The sequence below is a fragment of the Colletotrichum acutatum genome, assembly GCF_030867785.1.
Source record: "Colletotrichum acutatum strain CBS 112980 chromosome Unknown BDZ83scaffold_27, whole genome shotgun sequence".
NCBI classification, from domain to species: domain Eukaryota; kingdom Fungi; phylum Ascomycota; class Sordariomycetes; order Glomerellales; family Glomerellaceae; genus Colletotrichum; species Colletotrichum acutatum.
In genome coordinates, this window is record NW_026849021.1 from 319630 (window position 1) to 336199 (window position 16570).

At 54.0% G+C, this 16570-nt stretch overlaps 6 protein-coding genes across 6 annotated transcripts; all 6 read left to right on the forward strand.

Moving 5' to 3' along the window:
* Nucleotides 1-1067: 1067 nt before the first annotated feature.
* BDZ83DRAFT_227527 (uncharacterized protein) lies at nucleotides 1068-2387 on the forward strand. Its single transcript, XM_060501785.1, has 2 exons — nucleotides 1068-1447; nucleotides 1528-2387. Exons 1-2 carry the CDS (start codon nucleotides 1159-1161, stop codon nucleotides 2283-2285), a joined length of 1047 nt encoding a protein of 348 aa, XP_060367160.1. The 5' UTR covers nucleotides 1068-1158; the 3' UTR covers nucleotides 2286-2387.
* Nucleotides 2388-3954: 1567 nt separating this feature from the next.
* Nucleotides 3955-5829, forward strand: BDZ83DRAFT_718065 (thiamine pyrophosphate enzyme; the record flags this gene model as incomplete). The annotated part of the gene is made up of 3 exons (XM_060512020.1): nucleotides 3955-4119; nucleotides 4180-5512; nucleotides 5570-5829. 3 exons carry the CDS (start codon nucleotides 3955-3957, stop codon nucleotides 5827-5829), a joined length of 1758 nt encoding a protein of 585 aa, XP_060367161.1.
* A 3578-nt stretch (nucleotides 5830-9407) lies between these two features.
* Nucleotides 9408-10448, forward strand: BDZ83DRAFT_573349 (cyclin; the record flags this gene model as incomplete). The annotated part of the gene is made up of 2 exons (XM_060504608.1): nucleotides 9408-9787; nucleotides 9827-10448. The coding sequence occupies 2 exons, from the start codon at nucleotides 9408-9410 to the stop codon at nucleotides 10446-10448; spliced, it is 1002 nt and encodes a 333-aa protein (XP_060367162.1).
* Nucleotides 10449-11026: 578 nt separating this feature from the next.
* BDZ83DRAFT_614147 (uncharacterized protein) lies at nucleotides 11027-12791 on the forward strand. Its single transcript, XM_060507810.1, has 3 exons — nucleotides 11027-11761; nucleotides 11842-12277; nucleotides 12333-12791. Exons 1-3 carry the CDS (start codon nucleotides 11462-11464, stop codon nucleotides 12434-12436), a joined length of 840 nt encoding a protein of 279 aa, XP_060367163.1. The 5' UTR covers nucleotides 11027-11461; the 3' UTR covers nucleotides 12437-12791.
* A 651-nt stretch (nucleotides 12792-13442) lies between these two features.
* On the forward strand, nucleotides 13443-14975 carry BDZ83DRAFT_614151 (2OG-Fe(II) oxygenase family oxidoreductase). The gene is made up of 2 exons (XM_060507811.1): nucleotides 13443-14770; nucleotides 14835-14975. The coding sequence occupies exon 1, from the start codon at nucleotides 13689-13691 to the stop codon at nucleotides 14679-14681; it is 993 nt and encodes a 330-aa protein (XP_060367164.1). The 5' UTR covers nucleotides 13443-13688; the 3' UTR covers nucleotides 14682-14770; nucleotides 14835-14975.
* A 136-nt stretch (nucleotides 14976-15111) lies between these two features.
* On the forward strand, nucleotides 15112-16340 carry BDZ83DRAFT_790787 (uncharacterized protein; the record flags this gene model as incomplete). The annotated part of the gene is made up of 3 exons (XM_060515721.1): nucleotides 15112-15744; nucleotides 15817-15881; nucleotides 15963-16340. The coding sequence occupies exons 1-3, from the start codon at nucleotides 15381-15383 to the stop codon at nucleotides 16338-16340; spliced, it is 807 nt and encodes a 268-aa protein (XP_060367165.1). The 5' UTR covers nucleotides 15112-15380.
* Between the last annotated feature and the right edge of the window lie 230 nt (nucleotides 16341-16570).

Genomic DNA, 16570 nt, shown 5'->3' on the forward strand with positions numbered 1-16570 from the left:
ATCGCGCGCGGACTTGGCGTAGCTAAAAGCCTCGGCTTCTGCGGAGAGGGGTCGGGCAATGCCGAAGGCATCATAAATTGCTAGGGGCCGGACGAAGCCTAGGAGGCCTATAAAGGTGAGGCCGGTGCCGAGGACGTAGCTCGGGTAAGGAGAGAAAGGGGATGCTATGTTCATAGACATATTGTTCAGAATTCGGTCTGTTGTGTTATTTATCGAGATCGCTGGGGTAGCAAAATTTTGTAATGCGTTTTCTATCTCAGTTGACCTTTGGCGTGCAGAAAAGGAGTATTCATCATGAAAGGGGAGCCTCCTCATAGAGTATGATCTCAGAGAGAGGGGCAGCTTAAGTATCTCAAACAGCGTTCATCTGAACATGCAAACCAGGTCATGCGGAGCTCCAGGTTGGAGCTCAGGGTAAAAGGCCTCGAGCTCCAAACATCATGCGGCAGTCCGATGCGAGCGGGGTGGTATTGAAGCAGACCCCCGAGCACTCGAGGCCAGTCTTTCCCGGCTGTGATGGCTATAATGCGACGGAATATTCTTCAAGAGACTGGAATACTTGTCGCGTACTATATCCTCAGGGTTCAATGCTCAGGAATGAGCGCATTAAGAGTCCCGAGAGTACTACACCGAAGTTGATGTAACCCTCGACTGATTCTGTGCAGCGCTGTCGTCCGATGATTTTACCTTCTCATCACATAACACGAAGCTTTGCAACAAATGACGACCCCAACCAAAAGTTCGTCGATGGTCAGCGACCAGTGTCCGCAATTCGCCCCGACCTCCTCCAGACCATATACCGAAAATAGACCCACTTCCGGGCCCGATCCCGGGCGACTCCGGGGACTCCACCAGGGACCAAAGTACTTAGGCTTATTTTTTAGCGCAGACCAAGCAGGAAGGAGCCAAGCAAATCCCATCGCCCCCTGTCTAGCATCCCGATCCTTCGCATCAACACGATCAGCCGTCACATAAGTTTTCTTCGCGATGGCCTCTTTCCTCCGTCATCCACACTTGCACTCGCTGCTGTCGCCAACAACAAGGGAGCGCTTGCCTCCCGTCCACTCGCTCAACGCCTGGTTCACGTGAGTGACTACCGGCTTTCACACTCGACCTCCACGATCGCGATCACGATAACTTATCGCCACTACCGCGGCCATGGCCCTTCCCAACACCCTCCTCGCGCTCCTCACTACGCTCCTCACAACAGCGCACGCCTTGAACGTCACCGTTCCCTCCGAGATCAAAGCTGGCGTCGAGACAGAAATTGAAATCGGCTTCGACGACTGGAAACAGCCGTTCGTCTACGAGACCCTCCCCGGCCCAGTGTTTGACGAGATCGTGGCGGTATGCCGGAATCCCGTGGACGAGGAGGTCGGCTGCGGCCACGACATGCTGTACGAGCACTACCAGCTGTTCCTGTACACCGAGGAATGGATGTACACCTGTATGAGGCCCTTCTTTCCTACCTCGGTATCCTTGCGCAGTACCGATAAAGTGCATCACTGACAACCGGTCGACTGGCAGGCTACCTGAGCGACTTCATCCCAATGGGCACAACCAACCCCAAAATCACAATCCCCAAAGACCTCGGCCCTTCCGAATCCTACAAAATCACAGCCATGGCCTTCAACGGTTCCAGAATCCAAACAAACTACTACGGCGTCGAGTCCTCCCCAGACTTCACCCTCACAAACACAGACATCAAGGACTGGACCGCGTGGGAATCCTACGGTGGCTGGCTGAAGCCGTGGCACTCCCTCCCCTGCTCCTCGTACGGCTGCTACCGCACCTGCGGCCTCAAATTCGCAGACGAGCACGGCAACAAGAAGCAAGGCACGGGCGCGGGGCTCTTCAACTGCCTCAACGAGTGCCCGGGTATTCTCGCGGACTGGAACGACCCCGACTCGCAGTGGTCGTGGTATAAAGCGTTTGATGGGCACGATTGGTCCGGCGAATCGACGGCCGTGACGACGAGCACGCCGAGCGCGGTGCCGAGTACTACGGGGTATGGGTACCAGACGATGGATAAGCAGGAGACGACGTTGTACGGCACGCCGACGGCGGCAACGGTGTATTCGTGGGAGAGTCTCTTGACGGCGAAGCCGACTGCGACGAGACAGGCTTCAGCGGGGAGGAGAAGGGCTAAACCGCCGGTGGCGGTGCCGAAGAGGACGAGTTATGCGGGCCTCATGGCGACGATGATTTTGACGTGCCTTGTTGCGTTTGGCGTTGGTTCTGTGCTGGGATGGATCTGGCCAGATGCATTGAGGCAGGATGCATAAAGATGGTGGTTGTACATGTCTAAAGTGTGAAGAAACGTGGCTTAGTCAGAATATAGCATCTTGCAGATAAAATCATAGTAAATAATGACAGATATATGATCAATTGAACTGGGTATTGCTCACCTCGTGCCCTCATTTCGATGGCTTCGGCTTCGGGCTTCTCTGCATCGAAGCTCAAAGGCCGAGCGGATCCTCTTAGCTAATAATAAAAGCCACAAGAGAACACCGCCTGCACCCCGCACAAGCTCGATGCATCAGCTGGGTGCTCCAGGGAACGCCCGGACGCGCGCTTTGCTGCGGGGAACTCTCAGTAAGACGGGACTTGAGCTTGGGAATCGGGATTCCTACCTAGCCCATTGTTCATCTCAAAACGTCTTGTTCGGGGCTGGGAAGCGGTAATTCTCGGCCCAGGGCGGCGTTTGACACATAAGTACCTACTGTGCTACCCCAAAGGGTAGGTAGCTGGGACTTTTTGACCTTGAGATTCATCTTGATAACAGAAGGCCAGAAACGGTAAAAGACTAGAAACATCGCATCATCAAGCTCATCTATCAACTACATCACTCAGGGATGAAGCTTGCCTGCTGCCATGTCATCTCAACGGCTGTCTCCTCTTATCAGCCTCTCACTCTCCTGCTCCTCAACCCTTGTACATGCCCCTCCACGGCGCCTTGTGCTCCCTTCTCTCGGGGCTAAAGTAAAATGACCAGCGGCTATGGAGGCGCTCTGTCGCCTAGTGACAGGTGGTGTTGGACACCCTGCAGTGAGCCGACAACAAGCGCCCTATGAAACCGGGCCCTGAGCCGATTGCGGGGTTAGCCCAAGGGGGCCGCAAGGGCGTGATGCTCCCTTTTCTGGGGAACAAGCTTGGACCGGCCACCGGTCTGTTGAATGATCCCAGTTCCGGGCGTATAAACTCGTCTTTGTCGCCCGTCACCGGAAACTCAGTCCCGACTGACTTCAGTCAAACTACTCCATCAGGCTCCAGCTCAGAGGACGAAGCCTATACAAAGTCTCCAGAATCGTGCAACTTCTCCGCCGCGGCGCGTCATCGGTCAAATCCCGTATCCCATACACCGGTGATCGGTCGAGTCGTTCATCCACAGCTTGCTTGACGTGTGCCACACAAGCTCGACGACTCCTAGGTGCTAGACTGTTCCGTACTGACGCAGTTGCCAAGCGAGACTCTTCCCCTCCCTCAAAGGTGTTTGATAACACTGTGAAGTAGTCAATCACACACACTCTTACGCACACACACGCACACACACACAACCACCTTACTTGTTGATACCCCGCCCCCCCCCCCCCAATACACACTTCTGGCCGGCTAGTTGGCCTGTTATTGCCGTTCTTCACCATGCCATTCAGACAATTGCCGGTGCCAATGGCACGTTGCTTGCGCAGCTTCGGCCCTGCAGGTGGGCGCCCAGGGAGATTAGTCCGCTTCAACCAGACATTGGCGCCCAGCATAGCCGTTGTCGGCGGCCCTGCTCGTCAACTTGCCGGTTTCTCATCCGCTGCCCCACTGCATCGAAGTGGGGGATCAACATCACCACCATCCTCCCATGCCGGCGCTGGTATAAAGCCCACCACCTCTCGGCCGCTTGTCGAGGACGAGTTCAAGGCCACTATCGAACAAGCCCGGAGCCTTTCGTCAAAGTCAACCGAAATGTATACCGCGTCTTTCGCCTTCTTCGAGGCGCTATGGGACGCCGGCGTCACCCACTGCTTCGTGAACCTGGGTTCCGACCACCCCAGTATTATTGAAGCCATGGTCAAGGGTCAGAGGGAGCGAAAGGGAAACTTCCCCAGAATCATCACATGTCCCAACGAAGTAATGAGATTCCGTCTTCCCGCGTGCGTCCAATTGGACATGTGCTAATGACGTATCTAGATGGTCGCCATGTCCATGGCCGACGGCTACGCTCGCCTGACCGGAAAGCCGCAATGTGTTATTGTCCACGTCGACGTAGGAACGCAAGGTCTCGGCGCTGCTGTTCACAACTCGTCATGCGGCCGCGCGCCCGTTTTGGTGTTTGCTGGTCTGTCTCCCTTCACTATCGAAGGCGAGATGAGGGGCAGCAGAACAGAGTACATCCACTGGATTCAGGATGTCCCCGATCAAAAGCAAATCGTTTCGCAATACTGCCGGTACTCTGGCGAGCTCAAGACAGCAGCCAATGTTAAGCAGATGGTGAATCGCGCCCTTCAGTTCTCCAAGTCAGATCCTCAAGGGCCCGTATATCTTTGCGGTGCTAGAGAGGTGATGGAGGCCGAGGTCGAACCGTACAGCATTCGTCAAGAGGACTGGGACCCCGTTGAGCTCGGAGGTCTTCCCAAGAACGCCGTCAACAAGATTGCCGAAGCATTGGCTGGTGCAAAGGAGCCCCTCATTGTCACTGGATTCGGCGGCAGAGACCATCGATTCCCTGGCGCTCTCGTTGAACTCGCAAACACTGTCAAGGGCCTGCGCGTTGTTGACACGGGGGGTAGCGACATGTGCTTCCCTGCAGACCACCCTGGCTGGCTGGGACTTCGATTTGGCATTGAAGACGCGGTAAACACTGCCGACGTCATTGTCGTTCTCGACTGCGACGTCCCGTGGATCAACACTCTGTGCCACCCCAAGAAGGACGCCAAGATTTTCCATATTGATGTCGACCCGCTCAAGCAGCAAATGCCCGTCTTCTACATCGCCGCCCAGTCGAGATACCGAGCGAGCAGCCTGTTGTCAATTGAACAGATCACTGCACACCTAAAGGGTCAGTATGCTGCTCAACTTGAGTCTGCGGAAGCCAAGGAGCGCGAGGCAAAGGTCAAGGAGTCTCACAAGCAACTTCTTGCCAAGATTGAGGAAAAGGCGCAGCCCAAGGCGGATGGCGAGTTCGGCACTGGCCACCTTACCCGGTCACTGAAGAAGCTGTGCCCAGAGGACACTATCTGGGCCATTGAGGCTGTGACAAACACCATTTTCGTCCACGACAATCTTCAGCCCACACTGCCCGGATCTTGGATCAATTGCGGTGGCGGTGGCCTTGGATGGTCTGGCGGTGGCGCTCTCGGTATCAAGCTGGCAACCGATTTCGAGAACGGCGGTAACAACAAGGGCAAGTTTGTTGTGCAAATTGTTGGTGATGGCACATTCCTCTTCTCTGTGCCAGGTAGCGTATACTGGATCGCCAAGAGATACAATATTCCTATTCTGACGATTATTTTGAATAACAAGGGTAAGTGGTTGATGAATCATTTTGGCTAGTCTGAATTGAAGGCTGATATGACGACAGGATGGAACGCCCCTAGGCGGTCACTTCTTCTGGTGCACCCTGACGGTGAAGGTTCCAGGGCGACCAACGAAGAAATCAACATTTCATTCGACCCAGCACCCGATTATGCCGGCATCGCCAAGGCGGCAGCGGGTGGAGACTTGTTTGCTGCTCGTGTAGATAATGCGGCGGATCTTGATGGTGTGCTGAAGAAGGCTATTGAGACGGTGCAGGGCGGCCAGCCCGCTGTTTTGGATATCAAGGTGGCACTGGGTTCATAGATATAGCGTTGATGAACTAGAACGAAACGGCGAGAGTAGAGGGCTGGTATAAGCGGATGGCATTAGGTATCTTCACCAGGCTGGTAGAGCGTGGCCTGGTAGATTTGACGCTTGTTTTCGCAGACGTAGATGGGCTGTCGCGGGGCTCACCCGGCAAAATAGAGAGTGGCTGAACATTTGAAGTTTGAATGGGATACGATAGCGCTCAGAACGTTGCCGGACAGGCATGGGTGACTCTTGGGTGTAAGTAAGACTCTCGAGGTTGCTGCAAGAAATCCATCGAGGACAATGGTTTGTCAGCTAGCTTTGGGATGAATCATATTCGCTTGGGTAGCTTCCGACGTCAGTCACCACAAAAACGGAGGGTATGAGTGAGATGGTATTGTTTGATGCGAGAGCCGTTCGTTATCATTGCTGCAATGGTCTGCCGGCGACGGTGAATGAGGCCAAAGGAGCCTAACAGTAGCGAGACCTCCCCTAACCCAGCGGGTAGATCTCCCCGAGAAGCCGGCCAGAATCATGGCTAGTCGGAGTGGTGTGTATGCGCCGAGTCTGACTAGCCGTGAGGGAGAATTGAGGAAGGATGGGTGGGTTTGTGGCACAAGCCTGGGGGTAGGTAAGTATTCGATGCCATGTTCGTCGACTAAGGTAAGTCGGGAGAAGGAAGTGGCGTGGTGTCTGGCGGAGACCTGAATGTGTTTGCCACCGATGGGCCGTTCGGACAAGGACACACTGGATCTTCGTATCATTATCGTCAGTTTGCCGTCACATCGAATCTGCAGCGGCGTGGGAAGATGCAGAAAAAATCAATGGCGATTCAAGACACCTCACATTATTGAAAAGCTCCACCAGCCAGTCGAGCTCGGTGTGGATAGAAAGTCTAGAAGATCTGGAAGTTGCCTGCTGCTATGTGCCGCCTGCCTCAATTATCCGGGGCTCGTGCATCAAATCTGGTCATTTGACAGGCAAAAAAGGGACCCCTAAATCTCCACTTTGAGCCACCATCAGCGCCTGCCTCCAAAATAAAACGGGGGAGTGGGGGCACAGCACTGGCCAGGCCAGTGTCTGTGCTGCTCTTAGCTTCGTCGAACCCCTGCTCAAATTCACCACCACACCACATGGATGGAAGCTGCCCGCTGAGGGGATTTGGAGGAAGCACATTCCAGGTTTGCGACAGGACTGAGAAACGAGGAAGGAAACACTGCAGGGCAAGGCAGGAAAGGGCGAGCGGATGCCACCTGCAAGACAACACCTTACACGCTACCGGTACTCCTATCAAATACTGCAAATTATCTTCCCGCCATGCTTGGGTGAATGAAATTCCGTCGATATCAGGGCAACCCATCTGCTATCGGGCCTTAACGGGCACCTAATCGCATCTTAGTGATGTCCCGTTGCCAGGGAGCCCCTCACTTATTACACGAGAATTTGAACCGTCACCGCGGGAGCCGAGCTACTTCTGCACCCGTCCTGCCCGATGCGAGGCGATGTAAACCCAAAATGGAGCGCGCGGCTGCCATTTTGTTTGTGTGTGTAAAAGAGTGTGCGGGCGAAATGTGTCAAGTCCAAGTCAGCAGGTGTTGTTTCTGTGGTCCTTCCCGAGATGTATGGGTGGATGGATGACTGTGTACGTATATACCTTCCTTGACGTAAGGTATTACCACAGACGGCGCAGAGAACGGAAGGGAAGTTGTAAGCATCACCTCAGAATAGGGAAGGAAATCAGAATGCTTGAGGAAGGCACAGAGGATGACAAGAACAAGGAAGGGGAAAGAAACAATACGGGCAAACGGGCAACAAGGAAGGGGCTGCCTCTACTTTCACACAGTTCCATCCTCGGCCTGTGGAACCTGCCTGCCTGCCCCTCCACCTCCACCTCCACGTCCGCCTTCCCAGAATCCCGGCCTCCTTCCGAACACTGAAATTTCTCCAAAGTTTCAACCGCTCATTAAAATGTCCCGGTCTCCCATCCCGACCCGGCGCACTCGACGACATTACATGCAGATGCAGACGCAGACCACGACTGACGCATAGCCGGCGACGTCCACGACGATCCAGGATCAGCAAATTCATCAATACACATTCGATACCCATCTGGCTAAGGTAGCGCACTAGCCCATCCGTTATCATCCCATCCTTCTTTACATTTGGCCATCCTCTTCGCCACCTCGGCTCACCTCCTGTCGTGGTTCCTGCATATCTCCCCTCTCGCCCCATCAACAAGCCAGCCAGCCACAACTAGCTTGGAGTACTTGTCGACTCATCAGATGCTCATCCACTGATACCGCAATTCTTTGCCCGCCAAACTACTACAACATTTCTTCCGCCGGTCTATTCAGCCCGTCTATCCACCGCTATCTGCTCGAGTACACAGGCTACACGGCTTGTTGAAGCGCGTTCCCGGTCAGGTCGCCTCTGCAGAGAATAATACGACTTTCAATCCCCTGTGCGGCACTACCTACGCTTCCCTGCTCGTACACTTTGCACCGGCGACGTCCGCCGCATCGCACCAGCTCCAATTCCCTCAGGCAAACGCCACCCATAGTCTGCTGTTCTACGGCCTGCCTAGCCTTTTGCTTTTCTTGCAGGTGGCACCCAATCCGTTCTCAGCGCATCGCTTCGCCTGCAGCTCCAAGCCGTCCTCCTCCCCGGCCTTCATCGTTGTCTGGCCTGCCACTTACCTGCAGTTGCAGTGTGTTTGGCCATTAATACAGCACTTTGCAGCGTCCTCAACTTCAGACGATCGCCGATCCCTCCACCGCGACGGGGATGCCGTGTCTTTTGCGCTCTCTTCGCCTGCCGCATGCCTGCAGTTCCCCGCACTAGCTTCGAGATCAGCAAAAAGATTGTGCTCTGTCACAAGCACCTTTACCAGTAATTCAACCTTGTCGGTCCAGACCACCACCACGAACCACCGATACCACCACCAACGATATTGCTCCGAGCGAGACATTGCCAACCGAACCACTTGCTTTGCTTTAACCCCCCAAACGAGACGTGCAGCCGCACCGCATTAATATTGACCGACCTTTTCGAACCCCTCTTGACTACCAAGAGACACCCTTGGTGAAATATCGCCTTACGCCGTTAATCAGCTTGCCCCTCCGCTCGCCTTTTCATCTTTCGCGACCGAACGACGATAATTCCATCTTACTAGTCGAACCACGATTCCACGCCAAGTTCCTTCTTTGGTTCCAAAGGCCAAGTCTGTTAGCCTGTCTTAGAACGGCTCGAAAGTACGCCATTCGGGCCAGATCATTTGGGCGTCACCTGCGAAAGAGGCTCCCCGCGACATATTCCGACCCCCGCAAGCCGAATCTGGCCGAGGGAACTGCAACTGTGCAAAAATAGTAGTTTGGGCCATGAGAGTTGTGTGAAAAAGCTCAACGGTACACACATCACACGGCCTCCGTCGGGGCTTTTGCTTACGATTGTTTGTTTTCTCGAAGCGTTAGATGCTCGCTGTTGCCCACGCCGAACACACCGAGACACTGCTCTCGTACCCTAAGCCGACGTCATTGTCGCCTTATAACCATCCCCGGTGTGTCCCCCAGGACCAACACCAGAACACTGCAGGGATGACTCCAAAGCCTGATGGGGAGGACCTGCCTCTGCAGCAGACAGACTCGAACGCGAGTGCCGTCCCCGACCTTCCGCCGCCGCCGAACCCTTCTTCCGATCCGCGATTGAGCGTTGCCGACTGCGATAGCCCACCGAATGTCCCCGAAAACACCGATGTCTTCAAGTTATCGCCTAGGGCGGCGATGAAGCTCTTGAGTGGTGGAATCGAGGCTCTCGTGAAGATAACAGGCGATATTCCTCCGACACCACCACCCACAAGCCCGACACTACCCAATATGAGAGGAATGGCGGCAGAGAAGGAGCTCATTCGCACGAGCTCACAAAAGAACCTGGCTCGCATGCGCAAGGAGGCCGAGGCTGCAGCCGCCGCTTCAGCGTCTTCGCCTCGTCGACCACCGATGATGTCCCAGATGAGCGGCTCGAGTAGCTCAACACCACAATTAATAGACGGTGTCCATCTGCGGCAGACACAATCACCGACACCACCATCGCCACCGAAAGCACCCGAACCACATATAATAATTGGGGAGAACTCGCAGCCGATTAATCTTCAGCATAGTGCAATCACGCGCAAGTTCTACTCTAAGAAACCGCCGCCCATTGGTATCGACGAATATCTAGCGCGAATCCACCAATGGTGCCCGATGAGCACTGCCGTGTACCTTGCTACTAGCCTGTATATCCACCGCTTAGCTGTTGACGAACGAGCGATTCCTGTGACGCGGCGAAATGCGCATCGACTGGTTCTAGCGGGACTTCGAGTGGCAATGAAGGCGTTGGAAGACCTCAGCTACCCGCACAGCAAGATTGCCAAAGTTGGAGGCGTCAGCGACGTCGAGTTGGCGCGCTTGGAGATTAGTTTTTGCTTCCTGGCGAACTTTGAGCTGGTGGTCAGAGAAGATACGCTGAAGAAGCACTGGGAGGTTCTAAAGCAGGAGCAGCCATTGAGGCTCATGCATCCCAGCCTACCGAATTTGTCGTTGAACAGGAAGCCTAGAGAGTCGGCGCACTCCGGGCAGGAAAACCAATGGAAATGAGGAGGGCATAATGAGAAGACCTGGGGGCAATGGGATAGGTCACTGAGTTTGCAGCATGGTTGTGGCATTTGAAGGAGCAAGAGCGCATCATCACATTGCATTGCAACGGTGTACTTCTGGGTATGTTACGTCTGATAGCGATTCTCTTCATGGTACAAAGTACACACTTAATGGAGTGGGGCTGTCCCCTTGTTATTGAACATAACTTTTGAGGCTCCTTTTCCTTGAGTTGAAGAAGACGATGGTGTTGGGCGCTGATGTGATTTCTAACAGTGTCTTGGCCATTGACTTTGTTGACAATTTTACTGTTTTCCGAATCCGAATGCTACGCGACAATATGAACATTAATTTTCGTCTCAACAAATGTGTTTCTTCCTGGAGAGAGGTAGGGACCTGAGATGCGATGACATATGCCCCGACCCAAATGATAAGGGATCGCGTGCGAAAAGTGGCTTATCGATAAATTGCGATCAAATGGAAGCTTATCGATTATCATCGCGTTGCGTTGCGCTTGGCAGGAACACTCACTGGAGAAAGTCTGCGGGTTGGATGGGTTATGCCTGCCCAGAGTCGCACGTTGCCTGTGGAAACGGAAAGGAACCCCCCCCCCCCTCCCAGTCACGCTTCTAACGGGTGCAGAACGGATGGACCATTGGGAGCTGTGCGCATGGAGGGGGCAGCTGCAGCCAGCTTGGTTTCCTACCTTCCTTTTCCTTGAAGCTCAGAGCTCCGGCGCCTCGCCCGTGCCCCCCCAACCTGGAACCTGGACAGACTTTCTCTTCCCAACTCCCGCTTGCCGTTGGTTCAATTTCAATTCCGTCTAGAAATTGACGTTCACCACGTTCTTTTATGCCTGTCCTTACGCGCCCAACTTGTTCCAAACGTCTACGCGACCAATTGACCGATTCCTGACGCGACAAACCGTGCTGCCCGACGCGGTCTGATCGAATCACTCCTTCAAGTAAAACCAGACACACGAGCCAGACCGCGCAATCGCGACCGAACCAGTCACAATGGCCGAGGAATTCAACAACGACGTCGAGATTGTCGAGGGTGCCCCGGCCAACCCTGGCGCCGACGTTGAGATGGCCGAGGAGGGCGATGCCAACGCTGAGGAACTCCCCTTTGCCGAGGGCGGCGAGAGCGACCCCGTCGAGCCGCGCACCACTTTTGTCAGCTACCTGTCCAGCCCCGTCGTCACCCTCTTGGTCGGCCAGGGCGAGTCGGAAGCAATTGTCACAGCTCACCAGGCGCTTCTGGTGCAAAGCCCCTTCTTCAAGGAGGCCTGCGCCCAGTTCAGCGACGATGGTGGCGTAAGTGGTCCTCCCAGGTTGCGGCATCCACCCGGCGCATTCTGCGTTTGCCCGACAATAGCTGACACAGTGCGCAACAGCCGCGCCAAATTGAGCTCGTCGGTGAAGATCTCGACGCCGTCGGATGCTTCCTCGAGTTCCTCTACACAGGGGAGTACTTCCCCCGCAAGGTCGCCGGTTCGCGCACACTCGAGCAAGATCCCTCGACTCCCGAAGTCGATGCAGACGGCACGCAACTGCTGAAGCACGCGCGCGTCTATACCCTGGCTGAGAAGTTCGGTGTCCCAAGTCTACGCTCGCTCGCCAGCTCCAAGATCCACTGCGTCAACTCAACGGCCAAGGGCGAGATCGCCTACGCCCGCTACGTCTACGCTTACACTGGCAAGGACGACACCACCATCCGCGCCCCCGTCGCGCAGTTTTGGGCCATGCGCTCGCACACCCTCCGCTCCGAAGCCGAGAACGAGTTCCGCTCTTTGTGCTTGGAGCACCCCCAATTCGGGTACGACGTGCTTAGTATGTGGCGGCGTTCAGATACGGTGAAAAGAACGACTATGCTAACTACCAATAGCCCGTGTACTCGACGACAAGCTCAAGAGGGAGAAGAACGACAAGCTGCACCCATCATCATCTCAAGGAAGCGCTCGCAAGCGTGCGCGACACAGCCAGATCTAGAGCGACAAGGAGTGGATTTAATGGTGCATTTCTAGCGTGTCGTTTGCTATCATAGTTCAGGAATCTTTTCTCGATGGGGCTTTTGGTATTTCCTGGAACCTTCCGCCATAGCCCCTGATTTTCGTGCAACACTGGGACAGAGTGGATGCGATTGTGCAAAAAGGCGAACAGGAAGGCGTTTGATTTATTTCCATACTGCTGCGCCGGATCTTGCTGTACGCATATTGTCCTGGTATCTGGGAAGCCGTGGATGCCACTATGAGCAAAATCTTGAAGACAGATCTGCTGCCTATGGGTCGAGAAGCATTGCATATCTAAATACTATGGAGTTACAAAGTAATTCCGTTCGTCCTAACGGTGTTTCTCCTGTCACTGTTTATGATATTTGAGTGATGGCGAGCTGGGTGCAGCGCGGGGTCTAAAGGGGCCATCAAGACACCTGCCTCTTTCCTTCCCACCTCTGAGGTGCGTATCTCGTTCCTTCCTTGACCTACCTACCTAGTACCTTGGGCATCCCAGAGTTTGTATACCCCCTCAATATCAGTTCTTGGCACCAGCACGGCAGCGCCCGTCTAGGTTGGCGAGGTCAGGTCAAGCTATGTGCCAGGTATTCCAGTGATCAAATAAACAATGATCCTCATGAAGTCAGAGTTCTGGTTGACTGAGGGGCGCGCTGTGCGATTCCAGGCAGGGGCGTGAGTTTGCTCCCCCCCCCCCCCCTCTATTTCTTTCTTTACTTTTTTTGTACCTGAAACGATACGGAAGATGCTGTGTATTCGCCCCTTCTGTTTGTAGCTCCTTTGCTATGAGATAGTGGGATCTCAGGAAGGTCGAACGTTGTGTTTACGAGTTTGCAGATGGCAACAACCTTCACCGAGCTCTCACCTGAAGCTGTGCCCCAAGAGGTTTCGGCAAGGCTCGGTGAGGTACAGCTACCCCAAAAATGCGGGGTACGGGATGCGGTCCGGGTGAAGACAGAATTTCTCCGCCCAGTCGGAGGACGACGCTCCATTTGATCTACCTGAGGCGCGTTCGGAATGTCGGATTGGGGACGGATTTGAAGTAGAGGAACCGGATCAGCACTCACGAGTAGCAAGGCGAGTGTAGGACCCTAGGCAGCCAAGACAGGGTCTGAAGTGCGCTCTTAAATGAAGATGACACTCCCAAACTCCTGACTTCTGCCCGTCCCATGACGTCTCTTCATCATCGCTATTGTTGATCGTGTACAGTCGCTCCGAAAGGGTGCTACATCATGAGCGCAATCACCAAGGTCCTCGGACTATCAGCCTATACGGCTCTCGTAGCAATCTCCATTCCCTACATTCAACAACACAACATCCCTTCCCGTCTCCAGACTTCCCTTAACAGGATTCTGTCCCCACCAACAGACGGCGCCTCTTCTGAACCGGAGATCTTGACAGCAGAGCCCTACATCTGCCGATCCCAAAACTACACCACCCAAATCGTCTCCCTCGATCCACTAGTAATCTACATCCACAACTTCCTCTCCGAAGCAGACATCACATCTCTTCTCGAAGCAGGCGAACCAGCCTTCAAACCCTCCTACGTCGTCAAAAATGGCAGAACGCAGGGAACGCCAGATAGAACTTCCTGGTCTGCCGGTCTCCCTGCCGACGACGTCGCCGTGCAATGTGTGCTCGCCAGGGCGGAAGGGTTCCTGGGCACGATGATGGCGCCCGGGCGGGATGAGATTGGGCCGCCTCAGTTGGTGCGGTATACACAGGGCCAAAGATTCAACGTCCACCACGACTGGTACGATGATTTCCAACCTGATGTTAGGACGGGACGTAAAAGGAAGTGGAACCGTGTGGCGAGCTTCTTCGCGATTTTGGAAGATGAGTGTACCGGCGGCGAGACGTGGTTTCCCAAGATTGAGGCTGTGACGCCGCAGCATCGGAGAGAGGATGGTGAAGGGACTATGTGGAGGAAGCATGATGATGGCGGGATCGCGTTTAAGCCCGTGAGGGGTAATGCGGTGTTTTGGGTGAATTTGCATGGGAATGGGACGGGGGATGGAAGGGTTGTGCATGCTGGGTTGCCTGTTGGGGATGGGTTGAAGACTGCGATGAATATTTGGCCGAGGAGGTATCTTGGGCCTGAGGCTTGGGGGAAGGGAGAGGAGCCGGAGGACGAAGGTGTGAGGGTGCTGGGGGCTGAGAAGGTGAAGGTCGAAGAGAAGGAAGAGGAGCTGGTTGTTGATGATGCTGAAGCTGATCCCATCTGAGGTAGGTGAGCAAGACAGTCTTGGGTAGGCAGGTAGATCTTGTGGAGAGCATATTCAAAATATCTGAAGCCGCCTTCATCCCGTCTTCCCTTTCGGTATTGAGTACTTGGACATGATTCTGTTCAACTTGAGCATAATAGGTCCTTGACTTACTGCAGAAATTCCGGTGCCGAAGCATGAGAACGGCCATGCCAAAAGAGATTGTCGTTAGCTTCAAAAAATCACTTCAGAATAAGCTGAATACTCTCACTGCGACGCAGCAAGGCCCCCGTAGGTCTTTGCTTTGTACATACATCTTACCCTCTGGATTGTTCTTTACTCCGCTGACTGCCTCACCTCGGACACCGAAGGTACCTTTTAGGTACCTTACCTCGGCCCACTCTCCATCACTTCCTGCCTTGTATTCATACAAAGGAGACCGCGGTGCTTCCTTCAATCGCAGTCTGCATTCTTTCTTTCCTCTTTTACGCTCAAATATCGCGTCAAAATCAACCCACATAAAAGCTTGCGCACTCGTGACTGCCTCTCCCACATGATCATGATAGGCATCCCATCTTCAAATTTGCCTCCTCTTTCGTTTCCCGAAGTTTTCTACCTCTCCCACATTCAGTCCAACCCGGACCTTTGGAGTCCCGTCGCCGATGGAGAGATTCGCCTCGAGGCCTTGAAGCCCTACCAGGATCAGATCTATCACCAGTTATGGTCAGCGCCAAAGACGTCTGGCCAGAGGTGGTGACTATCAACTCATATTCTCGTCCGAACATTGGAGATACGCAGGCGTCAACTGAGCTTGAAGCCGAGAATAGAAATGTCGACAGCCCCTCCAGTCCATCCATCTCACATGAAAAGGATATCCAAGATGCCAAGGAATACTACAAAGTCTTTATCAAAAAGATCCGACAGGGCCAGAACGCAGGGCTTATCGACAAGTCCGTCACAGTGGGCCCAGATGGCCATCTCACTTGGCCTGGGTTGGGTAATCAGCCTGGCACAACGCCCAGTCTACCCGGCGAGATCAACATTCAAAAGCTGATTGCTGAGTACGACGCCGCCGATGCCGACCGTATCTCTAAGATCGATCGTCGTACTCTTCACAGACTGTTTCTAGTAGATCTAGCTGACGGAAAGCATGTAGCCAAATGTGCTCGAGAACTCAAAACTCGTATCAACATCTATGATGAAGATTTGGGAAAAGCTCAGGTGCGAGAGGCCTTTGAAGACTGTCTTTATCCGGCGCACAAGGAGACGATGAGGATTCGGAATGAAGTGAAATCCGCTTAGAAGACGGGCGACATGCACGCCGATCAACTCATTGCCTCGTGCGCAGAACTGTTGGGCGTCGACGTCACTACAGATGATGACGGCAACGTTGATAAATCCTCTGACGATGCCATCGCCGCTATTCGAACGGCTAACAGAGAGCTTGCCAACGTCTTAACCACGTTTACTTGGCTTATCACTCACATTGGGAGGGATGGGACCGAGCCAGTATTTAAGCTGACCATGAAGTTGAAGTGCAAGTCGCGGTGCTTCTACGGGAACAGGTTGACGTTGTTTGGCGCGCACATGCAAGGTCAGCCTTTGGACGAGAAGGCCAAGGAAAGATGGGCTAGGCTCCTTGGAGAGCCTTATAGAGGCGGTGACGACGGCGGTCGATAAGGCAATGATCATAGTGGCGAGCAGGCCCCTGGTTTCGCCTCCTACTTCCTTCGGTAATTTGGCTACACTGGTAAGAATGCTTTTCCCTCACAAACCGAATCAAAACCAATCATTCCAAAAGTCATCACCAATATACGCGAAACAACGTCATGGGAATGATTCGAGCATACAAGGAACGCCAAGTTATACGAGATCTTGAAGACACGTCGTTGATGGCCTCCCATGGACTA

Coding starts and splice junctions, on each gene's coding strand:
- BDZ83DRAFT_227527 (XM_060501785.1), top strand. CDS start 1,159: ATGGCCCTTCCCAACACCCTCCTCGCGCTCCTCACTACGCTCCTCACA. Junction 1,448..1,527: donor CGAGGAATGGATGTACACCT/GTATGAGGCCCT, acceptor GTCGACTGGCAG/GCTACCTGAGCGACTTCATC.
- BDZ83DRAFT_614151 (XM_060507811.1), top strand. CDS start 13,689: ATGAGCGCAATCACCAAGGTCCTCGGACTATCAGCCTATACGGCTCTC.
- BDZ83DRAFT_614147 (XM_060507810.1), top strand. CDS start 11,462: ATGGCCGAGGAATTCAACAACGACGTCGAGATTGTCGAGGGTGCCCCG. Junction 11,762..11,841: donor AGTTCAGCGACGATGGTGGC/GTAAGTGGTCCT, acceptor AGTGCGCAACAG/CCGCGCCAAATTGAGCTCGT. Junction 12,278..12,332: donor ATTCGGGTACGACGTGCTTA/GTATGTGGCGGC, acceptor AACTACCAATAG/CCCGTGTACTCGACGACAAG.